The sequence below is a fragment of the Typopeltis vanoorti genome, chromosome 9 (genome assembly GCF_054136105.1).
Source record: "Typopeltis vanoorti isolate ZY-2024b chromosome 9, IOZ_Tvanoo_1.0, whole genome shotgun sequence".
Taxonomy (NCBI): Eukaryota; Metazoa; Arthropoda; class Arachnida; order Uropygi; family Thelyphonidae; genus Typopeltis; species Typopeltis vanoorti.
This window is the reverse complement of record NC_143557.1, coordinates 99,708,557-99,721,172: the sequence shown is the minus strand read 5'-3', so window position 1 is coordinate 99,721,172 and position 12,616 is coordinate 99,708,557. Positions and strand designations below refer to the sequence as shown.

Sequence of the window (12,616 nt, the reverse complement as noted above, 5' to 3'; positions counted from 1 at the left end):
TTAATATCTACTTAAATGAAATAATAATAAAATGGAGTAAAAATTTACATCAAGGAATTAATAATAATTATATAATAATTACAAATTCTGAAGATAACTTACAGAAAGCTATTTTAGATCTAAATGAGATATCCAAAGATTATGGTATGATAATATCAACGGAAAAATCAAAAACTATGGCCTTTAAAGGACAAGATCCAGCCAGAACTAAAATAGTAATAGATAACACGATCTTAGAAGAGGTGAATTCATTTAACTACCTAGGATGTATGATCACATATGAAAATGAAAAAGATATAAACGTAAAAATTGCAAAATATTTAAAAATAAGGTGTAATTAACTATATTTAAACCAAACCTAGTCCAAAAACAAACCAGGCTAAAAGTATACAATACATTAGCCTTACCGGTCTTAATGTATGGAAGCGAAATCTGGACAATAAAACAAAAAGACAAACAAAGATTAACAACAGCAGAAATGAAGTTTGAGAAAAACTGCAAAGTATACCCTATTTGATCACAAAAGAAACGAAGATATTATGAAAGAATTAAACCAAGAACCAGTAAAAGAAAAAATTAAAATATATAAACATTAATGGATGGAACACGTTCAAAGAATGAAAACAGAAAGATTACCAAAACAAGCCTTAAAATACAAGCCATTAGGAAAAAGAAACCAGAACACCATCTTAAACGATTCAATGATGACTTCTAAGGACGGAACAGGCCATGCTAGGCCTAAATCCTTGATGATGATGATGATGATGACTATACTTCAACAAATTAAATATAAACACAAAATACTTTCAGGGAATTAGCAGTGGATCTAATTGCTAATTCCAACAATGAACCCAACTAAACGAATGCCATCTACTGCCCAACACCACCACTAGTATTTTCACAGATAATCACAAACATCCACGCCCACAGCGGGATTTGAACCTGCAGCCTTTTGGCTGGAGAGTGGATACGCTAATCATTTGGCCAACCAGGCCGGCATATCAATGGAAAGATACATCGAATTTCAGTAGAAAGATTAATTTTCAGTTTCTTTTTCATAATTTCATACTGCATAATACAATCATCATCATCAAATTCCTGCCATGTACCCTCAAGGGGTGTACAGGATATGATAGTATTATATGAAAATATTACATCATTACCAACTTCCTATCTACAAGTTTCCTCCAAATCAGTCTGTTACTTGTCAAGACTCCAACATTATCAGATCTTATATTTCTATCGTCTAAGGCACTTTGTACCATATCAATCCACCTATATCTTAGTCTTCCTCTGGGTCGTTTTCCTGCCAACCTGGCAGAGAACACTTGTTTTGCTAATCTTTTCTCTCCCATTCTATTTAAGTGACAATACCACCTGTGATTAGCTCTGCTAACGCATTCCTGGATGCTGACAATGTCAAGTTCTTTCCTAATATCCTCATTTTTAATATGATATTGCCATTGATGCCATCTGTTCAGGCCTATAATCTTTCTCAGGACTCTCATATCTGCAGTCACTAGTGTCATTCGTCAAGTGTTTTACTTCCGACCCAGCTCTCAGATCCATAAGTTAAAACTGGTTTGAACACTGTCTTGTATACAGCTAATTTAGTGTTCCGACTAATTTCTCTCTTATATAATATGAATTTATTCAGTTGACTTCCCACCATACCAGCTTTGCTGATTCTGCTGTCTATTTCTATATTTAATTTACCATCTTCAGTAAAAATCGTGCCTAAGTAGCTGAAATGTTTTACTTGTTCCACAGGTTCTCCATTCACAACACAGTTGACATTTTCAATGAATCTGCCTATTTTCATTGTCTTTGTCTTTTTATTGCTGACCTTCATAGCATATCTATTACAACAGCTATTCAATTCAGTCAGAGAATCTTGCAGACTTGTAGCTGATTTATTTAGAAGTATAACATCGTTTCCGCATAAAGCAAATAGCTGACATTAACATCTCCAATTTTGATATCATGTTTAATACCACTTTCCTTCATAATGTGATCCATATAGATAATGAATAACAGAGGGGATAATGTACATCCTTGTCTCACACCAGATTTAACATTAAACCATCTTCCTGTACTTCCTTCAATTCTAACTGCTAACTTACAACTCAAATAAAGACTAAGTATTGCTTGATATAATGTCCAATTGACACCATATAACTGCAGCATACTGAATAGCTTCTCTCTTGGCACTTTGTCATATGCCTTCTCCAAATCGACAAAACTTAAATACAGATCTTTGTTATATTATCATGATTTCTCCACTATTTGTCGTAAAGTGAAGATCTGATCCTGACAGCCTCTATTTGGCTTGAATCCAGCTTGTTCTTCCACAATTCTTCTCAACTGTTTCTCAAGTATACTTGCATAGATCTTGCCAGGAACACTCAGTAGGGAAATATCTCTGTAATTCTCACATTCAGTTTTATTTACCTTTTTATATATGAGTACTATGAGAGCTCTACTCCAATCATCGGGAATTCGTCCCTCTGTCCAGGCTTTCTGAACTATGCAGTGCAGCCACTGTAAGACTTTTATACCACCATACTTCAGCATTTCTGGTCGAATATCATCTACTCCTGCTGCCTTTCCACATTTGAAACCTTTGATGGCTTTTTCTACTTCAAGTACGGATATGTATTCCTGACTGCATGCCTGGTCAGTGTTTTTTATCACTGTGCTGTCATCACTGCTTGTTTCATTTAGCAGTTTTTCGAAGTAATTACTCCATAAGGATATCTTTTTCTCCTGTTTTCATGTCTCCTTTATCATCTCTAACCTCCTTTTACAGCACTCTTTCCTCCATTCCTAAGCTTCTTCAACAACCTCCAGAATATTTTGCCACCTTCTTGATATTTATTTTCTATATTCTTGCCAAAGTCCTCCCATGACTTTTGTTTAGCTAGTTTTACACAGTGCTTAGCATTCTTGCATTTGTCTCTATAGTCTCTAAGAGCACAAGCTGACTTATTTGACAGGAACTTTTAATATGCTTTCTTCTTTTCCTTCACTGCCTCTTTAACTTCCTGTGTACACCAGGGAGTTCTGATTTTTTTATCCTTGCAGACATCCTCACCACATGCCTCTCTGGCAGAATCAATCAATGTTTTCTTCAGAGTTTGCCACTGAATTTCCAAGGTTTGATTCCTGTTCTCAAACTCTTTCATTTTTTTTCAATAATCTTTGTGTATTTTAGTCTACAGTTCACATCTGAGAGCTGCTCAACTTTTATTCGATTTAAAACTTTCTTACATATCATTCTTTTCATATGAAATTCAATTTTATCCTGCTCAAGACTAAATAGTGGTCACTTCCAATTTCAAATCCTCTGTACACTCTGGTGTCCTGCACCAGGGAGAAAACATCACTATCAACAATAACATAGTCAATGAGACTTTTCTTATTCCTTGCCTCTTCTCTCCATGTGAATTTGTGTACATTTTTATGTTGGAACATGGTGTTAGTAATAACCAGTCCATGTCCTGAGCAGAAATCCAACAGATATTTGCCATTATTATTAGCTTTGTTCTTTTCTCCAAATTTTCTCAAAATATTTTTGTGTCTCACAATCATTTCCTACCCTGCTATTTAGATCCCCAACAAGGACCAACTTTTACTGCATAATACCATATTTCTAAAATCTTACAATGTTTGATATTTTGAAATTGATTGTTTAACTGATTTAATAAACCATATTTAAACTTACCTTACATTAGTCAACTGTTCAATAATTCGGACATCTGAAAACCAAAATATCTCTCCTAATCCATTATATACATCTTGCCAATATTCTTCATAAGTAAAATTAGAAGTTATTTCTGAAAGCTGCAATTCACAAAACACTTTGTCAGCATCCTGAATCAAAATGGAATATCTGAAATTAGCAAATGGAAATAGTAATAATAATCCATAACATAACTGTTTCAGAAACAAATGTCTATAGATTCTAAATAGTACAATAAATAAGTACAAGAAATATAACAATAAAGCTAACTTTTGATAAAAGTTATTATTCAATTCAGGAACTTTGTTTATTACCTTTTCCCAGATTCTTCTATGCAGTGCTTTTTTTTTTTTAAGCCCCGTCCCCAATTAAATTCACAATAGCCAGTCTTGTGTATCATGACTTTAAAATGTATACCAGAGAAGCTAGGATAATTCCGAATTGTGGCTTGGAATAAAGAGAAAATGATATTACAGAGGTAGAAGTTAATCTGCATAAAACCTGGTTGAAGACTAATTAAGCCAGTGCTCAACAAACATGCTCACTCACCCACCCACCCTGTGACAGGAAGATTTTGCCAGACAGAGAGTATCTGTAAACCAAACAAAATTAAATTAAATTTATAAATTGAATAAAAAATAACTTTCTGAACAATTTTTTTTAAAAATAAATTTAGTTTAATCCTTTATCCAAGTGTGACCAAACAAAGTTTGTGCCTGAAAATATCTTCAGTACTGGGGTAAAGTAGTACAACACCAGGAAACTTGTAGTAAAGGAGGTGGACCAAGCTAACATCACTCCTATCTCAGTATCTCCCATAATGCAATTGGTATAATGTTATGCATTAAGGGAAGGGCCACTACCCAGACTAGTTTCGACCTTTATTGAGGTATCTTCAGTGGGAGCCAAGCCCAATAGTGGAGATACCAGGCAGAAGCAATGGCGAGGTCATCTTTACCTACAGGAGTTGCCAAAAGGTATGCCACATTTTTATTAAATTACTCTGGATTTAGAGAAAGATGTTGAAAGTTTATTTTTCACTTGGTTAGACTATAATAAATTTAGTTTAATCCTTTATCCAAGTGTGAGCAAAAACAAAGATTGCGCCTGAAAATATCTTCAGGACTGGGGTAAAGTAGTACAAATGGGAAACTTGTAGCAAAGGTGGACTGGCACACCTTTTGGCAACTCCTATAGGTAAAGATGACCTCGCCAATGCATCTGCCTGGTATCTCCACTATTGGGCCTGGCTCCCACTGAAGAGACCTTAATAAAGTCGAAACTAGTCTGGGCAGTGGCCCTTCCCTTAATGCATAACATTATACATATCTGCAAGGAGGTGTGTTTTGCATTATGGGAGATACTGAGATAGGAGTGATGTTAGCTTGGTCCACCTTTGCTACGAGTTTCCTGGTGTTGTACTACCTTACCCCAGTCCTGAAGATATTTTCAGGTGCAAACTTTGTTTGCTCACACTTGGATAAAGGATTAAACTAAATTTATTATAATCTATCCAAGTGAAAAATAAACTTTCAAAATTTTTTTTTTAACTTTCAGGAAACACAGAAGCATATGCATAATATAAAAGGCCATTCTCGTAACAAAAAAAATAATGTGCAAAAATTTTATTTTCAAAAAATTGTTGTTTTTACAGTTCTTATTCTTATTATTTACTGGCTTCTCCTTCTTGGAATGGTTCTCAATGAACAGGTTCTCCAAACAATTTTACAGCACCATTAATCACTTTATGTAACTTTATTAACTTATTGGGACATATCATTAAAAAAAATGGGAAGGCTCATGGGCAAGTATTTTTTTTCCTTGTAAGTAGGATTTTGCATAATTTGTCAAGGTCTGGCCTAAGCATTACATAATACTGTAGAAAGACTTGTGAATATTGGTATCAGGCAAACGTTGAGGGTTTAATGGCTTATTAAACTGTCAAGGTTTAATAAGCCATTATTAAACCCTCAAAAAGCAAATACTTTTATTACCAATATTTTGCTTTCAATTTCTGAGGTATTCCCAAGGGTTTAGCAATTGCCATATGTGATCACAAAGAATGTAGAAATGAGGAAGAGCACACAAAATATTGAAGTTAGCATTTTAAATCATTAATGTGTACATCTGTTCACTGAAATACATAAATGCTGAAAAAATATAATGTAATTGCTCTGTAACATTAACTTTGAAAATATTTCAGTAATCTGAGGAGAAATGCTGGTAATAAAATATCTGTTTCTTTTATCTATTTTGCTATGATAAGCCATTGAACTTAATGTATAACTGACACAAGTCTAAAACATGACTCTGTAACATTGCAACATACATTATGAATAATGTTCATGTATTTTATAGCTTAAATTTATTCACTAAAATTTCTTAAACAGTTTTCTGCAAATCTTCCACTAGTGTAAGCAAAACAATGATCAGCCATCAAACCATCATTGGCACCACAAATTCAAAACCAAAGCTAAACTATTCCTATTCCCTATATCTTGAGTACATTGAAGAGTCAACCCATGTGCTAAATAAATATAATCTCTACACCCTGTCCAAACCATGTGACTATTACCATTCACCTAAGAACAAACTACATCCGCTGTCACATCCAGGAGTACATAAAGTGCTCTGTGCTCATAACTTGACCCACTGTGGACAGACAGGAGGATCTGTTAACATCCACTTAAGAGAAAATAAAAAATATGTTCACTACCACCATTATCACAGGTCAAGATAGGCAGACATCCTATTACACAGGATTAGATGAAAGAAAACTACAGTGCCATATATTTATGTGAATTCCTCCCCAAGGTGAGATTACTGGATGGGCTAAGGGTTAGTAACCCAGGTATCCTAATCTAGACTAAACATGGAACTTTTTTGAACCCACTTTCACTAGAACTTCATGTATTAAGAATGATTATTGATATGCACTTCTGGATGGGTGATTGATGGAAGGACACCAATTACAACTGCCTCGGCTGAACAAAGGAGATGGTCTTTACTGTTGTGCTAAGTGGAGAAATTCATGGGACTCACACTTCCTGCCTGGATTTGAATATATAAATTTAATTAGGATAAGAATCAATGCTCTGCTTACTCTAGCTTGTACAATTCAGGAAAGAAGTGATGCTAAGAACTGCAGTGCAGGCTGTGAGAGTATAGAAACTTTGACTCATATTGCTCAATATTTTTATCTCACACAGATGGAGTGTATGTGTCAGAAGATACAATGTGATAGCAAGGGTTTTAAAGAATAGACTGAAGAACAAAGGTTGGATAGCAGTAGCAGCAGACCCCAACTATAAGACTAACATTGAATCTAGGAAGTCTGATCTGTAGTGAAGAGAGGAGATGAGTTAGTCATTATTGATGTACAAGTTGTAGGTAGTGGTAGCCATTCACTACCCTCCATAGTTGCCTACTATGTTGAAAACCGACTTGCTGAAGCTACTTCAAGAACACCACACCATACCATACCAAAATTTAACTCTCAACTGTATCCTTTAAAGGTATGGTTTCAGCAAAGTTATATGGATTTACTGAACTTTGGACTCTCTTAGGAAGATTAAAAGATACTCTATTTGCATACCTTGCAGGGCACACTGGAGCATGGAGGACTTAATAGAGAATGACTTCTTGAGACCATAGTATGTGTCAATGTTTTCAGTGTAAAGTTAGGAAAATAAAAATGAACAACAAGCAGGATGGTGGTCTCATCTGGGTGATGAAATGTATTTGCCTCCTAAAGCTATTCCCAAATATCCATGCCTGCAATCAGATTTGAGCTCTTCGCCTATGGGTTGGAGAATGGAAACACCATCCATTCAGCCAATCAAACCTGCAAACAAAAGTCATTACAAGTGAAATCGGTTTTAAAGTCAGGAGTAGTAACAAAGCACTTCCCCATCCCTCAACATGCATAGCTGCATTAATTAACTAAAAAGTTGGGAAAGTTCATTTTAAGACCAACTACAACCTAATATTTGTTGTTAACTTTTTTTAAAATCCAACATTAGAAGGTGCCAAAATAGGATTAGTTCTTTTTCTCCATTACAATTTTGAAATATTTCCTACTACTCAATTGTCAGTATGTGTACTGTAACAACTTGTTTGTACTCCGAAGATGTCAATTTTAAATCTAGCAAATATGATTGTATTTATTCTGTTCTTGTGGTTTTGTTCTTAATAATGCCAAACCTAAAATGAATAACTGACATTACTAAGCCTTTGTATATCTAGAAGTTCGTACCACTGAAATGCTAACACTTTATGCCATAACAAAAAGACTCTTCCTCCTCACATGAATTACTGACAATCAGTGGAGCATTCAAACAGAAAAATATGAAAGAAACCACATTGATAAAATCTGCCACATCCCTACCCATGGAAATAAGTGTTTCGCTTACATGATACTGTCAATCTCCCTCTAAGGATCACCTACTATAAATTCTCCTATAAATTAAAGATGCTAAAAATTATAGGGGTGCTTAAGGGTCAAAGCTGTATAACTGAGAGGAGACCTCCACATCGCCTTTAAAGGAATGCGGAGAACCGACCAGGGCTTCTGACCTAACGGCCAATCCTCACCTTCTCGTGTTGCACCCTGTTGGGTATCTACCTGGATACTGAATGAACGAGGATGGGCTGGCAATTTGGGATTTAGCCGACCAAATTGTAATTCTTATTGGCTTAAATCCAATTATAAAATGATAGTACAACATGATAAAATTTCATGCCGGCTGGGGCTTCGCCCGGTTAAACAATCCCCTGTTGTTTTTGCCAGGGAACCAGAGTGAACAGCGAAAAGTCAGCCACTGGAAAAAATCTGAAAACACACCCCAACTCAAAATCACCAGAGTTAAAGATCGGTACTATCAACATAAGAAGCCTGAATGGCAAAGAAATGCAGCTAGCGGAGGAATCAGATAAGTACCAAATCGACATGATAGGGGTGACTGAAACAAAAAAGACAAAAACTGGCGAGATCTTTATGAACAATAAATACAAAATGTTATATTCAGGCAATGACAATCAAGGAAAAGAAGGAGTAGCCATAGTATTCAACACAAAATACGAGACTCATCTTCTTGAATGACAGGCAGTGTCAAGTAGAGTGATTTGGACAAACATCAGAATGGGGAACTGGACAATGAGACTTATTTGTGCCTATGGTCCCACAGAAGGTTCTACTAAGGTGGAAGTGCAGGAATTTTTTGAGGCTCTAGAAAAAGCTACTGACACAATGAAAAAGGAAAAGTTGGTCCTTGTTGGGATCTAAATAGCAGAGTAGAAAGTGATTGTCAAACATATAAAAATGTTTTTGGAAAATTTGGAGAAAAGAGCAAAGTTAATAATAATGGCAAATACCTGTTGGATTTCTGCTCAGGACATGGACTGGTTATTACTAACACCATGTTCCAACATAAAAATGTGCACAAATTCACATGGACAGAAGAGGCAAGGAATAAGAAAAGTCTCATTGACCATGTTATTGTTGATAGTGATGTTTCTCCCTGGTGCAGGACACTAGAGTGTACAGAGGATTTGAAATTGGAAGTGATCACTATTTAGTCTTGAGCAGGATAAAATTGAATTTCATATTGAAAAGAATAAAGTGTAAGAAATTTTTAAGCGAATAAAAGTTGAGCAGCTCTCAGATGTGAACTGTAGACTAAAATACACAAAGATTATTGAAGGAAAAATGAAAGAGTTTGAGAACAGGAACCAAACCTTGGAGGAGATTCAGTGGCAAGCCTTGAAGAAAACCCTGATTGATTCAGCTAGAGAGACATGTGGTGAAGTTGTCTGCAAGGATAGAAAAATTAGAACTCCATGGTGAACACAGGAAGTTAAAGAGGCAGTGAAGGAAAAGAAGAAAGCATATCAAAAGTTCCTGGCAGATAAGTCAGCTTGTGCTCTTAGAGAATACAGAAACAAATGCAAGAATGCTAAACACTATACTTGAAGTAGAAAAAGCCATCAAAGGCTTAAAATGAGGAAAGGCAGCAGGAGTAGATGATATTCAACCAGAAATGCTGAAGTATGGTGGTATAAAAGTCTTGCAGTGGCTGCACTGCATAGTTCAGAGAGCATGGACAGAGGGACGAATTCCCGATGATTGAAGTAGAGCTCTCATAGTACCCATATATAAAAAGGGAAATAATAAAACTGAATGTGATAATTACAGAGGTATTTCTCTACTAAGTGTTCCTGGCAAGATCTATGCAAGTATACTGGAGAAACAGTTGAGAAGAACTGTGGAAGAAAAGCTTGGTAAAGAACAAGCTGGATTCAGGCCAAATAGAGGCTGTCAAGATCAGATCTTCACTTTATGACAAATAGTCGAGAAAGCATGGGAATATAACAAAGATCTGTATTTAAGTTTTGTCGATTTGGAAAAGGCATATGACAAGGTGCCAAGAGAGAAGCTATTCAATATGCTACAGTTATATGGTTTCAATAGGGCATTATATCAAGCTATACTTAGTCTTTATTTGAGTTGTAAGTCAGCAGTTAGAATTGAAGGAAGTACAGGAAGATGGTTTAATGTTAAATCTGGTGTGAGACAGGGATGTACATTATCCCCTCTGTTATTCATTATCTATATGAATCACATTATGAAGGAAAGTGGTATCATCATCATATTCCTGTTATGTACCCTCAAGGGGTGTACAGGATATGATAGTACTACATGAAAAAAATTACATCATTACTAACTTCTATCTACAATTTTCCTCCAAATCAGTCTGTTACTTGTCAAGACTCCAGCATTATCAGATCTTACATTTCTATCATCTAAGGCACTTTGTACTGTATCAATCCACCTATATCTTGGTCTTCCTCTGGGTTGTTTTGCTGCCAACCTGGCAGAGAACACTTGTTTTGCCAATCTTTCCTCGCCCATTCTGTTTAGGTGACCATACCACCTGAGATTAGCTCTGCTAACGCATTCCTGGATGCTGACAATGTCAAGTTCTTTCCTAATATCCTCATTTTTAATATGATATTGCCATTGATGCCATCTGTTCATGCCTCTAATCTTTCTCAGGACTCTCATATCTGCAGTCTCTAGTCTTTGGTCAAGTGTTTTACTTCTGACCCAGCTCTCAGATCCATAAGTTAAAACTGGTTTGAACACTGTCTTGTATACAGCTAATTTAGTGTTCCGACTAATTTCTCTCTTATTCCATATGAATTTATTCAATTGACTTCCCTCCATACCAGCTTTACTGATTCTGTTGTCTATTTCTATATTTAATTTACCATCTTTACTAAAAATCGTGCCTAAGTACCTGAAATGTTTTACTTGTTCCACAGGTTCTCCATTCACAACACAGTTGACATTTTCAATGATTCTGCCTATTTTCATTGTCTTTGTCTTTTTATTGCTGACCTTCATACCATATCTATTACACTTTGCAATGAACAGCATAAGTTCACTAAACGAAGGTCATGTTTTAGAAACTTGCTTACATTCTATAATAACGTTAGCAGTGAGTTAGTCAATGGAAATGTATACACCATGATATTTTGGATTTTGCCAAAATATCATGGTTTGCCAGCATGGAACTGTTGCATAAATTGGAGAATATGGGTTTGGATTATAAAACATTAGCGTGGATAAGAGGATGTCTGATTGACAGATATCAAAAAGTGGTTTTTTGGAGATGGCTTGTGAATTGTGAATCTGCAAAATTTAAGGTGGCTTGTGGAGTTCCAAAAGGATCAGTCTGTGGTCCACTGTTATTCAATCTGTACATTAATGACATTAGAAAGGATCTGACAGGCGATAAACAGCTATTTGCTGATGATGCAGAGATAGGCAGGGAAATCGGGAATGCGGCTGATATGCAGTACTTGCATATCAGCTGCAAAAAGTCACGCACTTTGCTGTGATTAGATATCCAATATTGTATTACATTGGTGAGATTATGCTAGAAGAAAAACTGATCAGGATAGGGATCTTGGAGTGCTAGTATATAGGAAGTTAAAGTTCAGGGGCCATGCAGCAAACATTGTGAATACAACTTAAAAGATAATTGCAATGCTGAAGTGAACTTTGACAAGTAAAGATGTCATTTTGCCTCTTTACAAGGCCTTGATAAGACCTCATTGGGACTACTGTGTGCAGATCTGGTCTCCTGGTTTCTGTTGTGATTCTGATACAGTGGGTAGAGTGCAAAGGAGAATGATTTTAAAAATGATATCAGAATTGTGGAATATTGATTATGAAGACAGAATGAGAATTTGTAGACTGTAGAAACTAGCAAACAGGAGAAAAGAGGAGTATATGATTGAGACTCACACACTTCTGAAAGGGTCATACAGGATTTCAGTTGATTGAATTTTTCATATGGAGGGTGGAGAAAGGATGAAAGAGCATCCTTGGAAGCTGAAAATGAATGCTGTAAAGAAAGAGTGAGATCTCAACTCACCACCACGAACATCAAGAACAAGTATGACAGCTGGTGAGTGTAGCATGTGGCCTCCCTCGATGAGTCCCTGGAGGTCTCTTAATAATAAATATAATAATAATGTGTTGAAAACACTAGTTGATCATGTTTTAGGAAAATGAGAACTTTGGGAATTTCTTCATATTCTTTCAGAAATTTAATTCTGCTCGCCAGGGAATTTTTTTTATTAGTCTGTTATGAAACTGTTATTTAACATACTTGATAAGTGTATGTCACTATAAGCCCTTTTAAGTTGTACCAGAAGCAAATTTTTCCTCTATTGGGCCACTATTGTTAATGTTGTTCCAATAAAATGATGCGCTTCTTTACATGTACTGTTATTTGGCTTAAAATAAGGTCATGTGGAATACAAGTCTTTTGAATACATTAAGATAACCATACAAAAAGTGAAATG

At 35.6% G+C, this 12,616-nt stretch overlaps 1 protein-coding gene across 3 annotated transcripts in view; it reads right to left on the bottom strand.

Annotated features, from left to right (window-relative positions):
* LOC150103296 (DNA repair-scaffolding protein-like) overlaps positions 1 to 12,616 on the bottom strand; it is a 208,919-nt gene that overhangs the window by 96,094 nt on the left and 100,209 nt on the right. For all 3 annotated transcript variants that reach the window (XM_090397895.1, XM_090397897.1, XM_090397896.1), the window contains exon 9: positions 3,725 to 3,892. In XM_090397895.1, the coding sequence (XP_090254021.1) occupies positions 3,725 to 3,892 (168 nt within the window). The remainder of the gene's footprint in view (positions 1 to 3,724; positions 3,893 to 12,616) is intronic.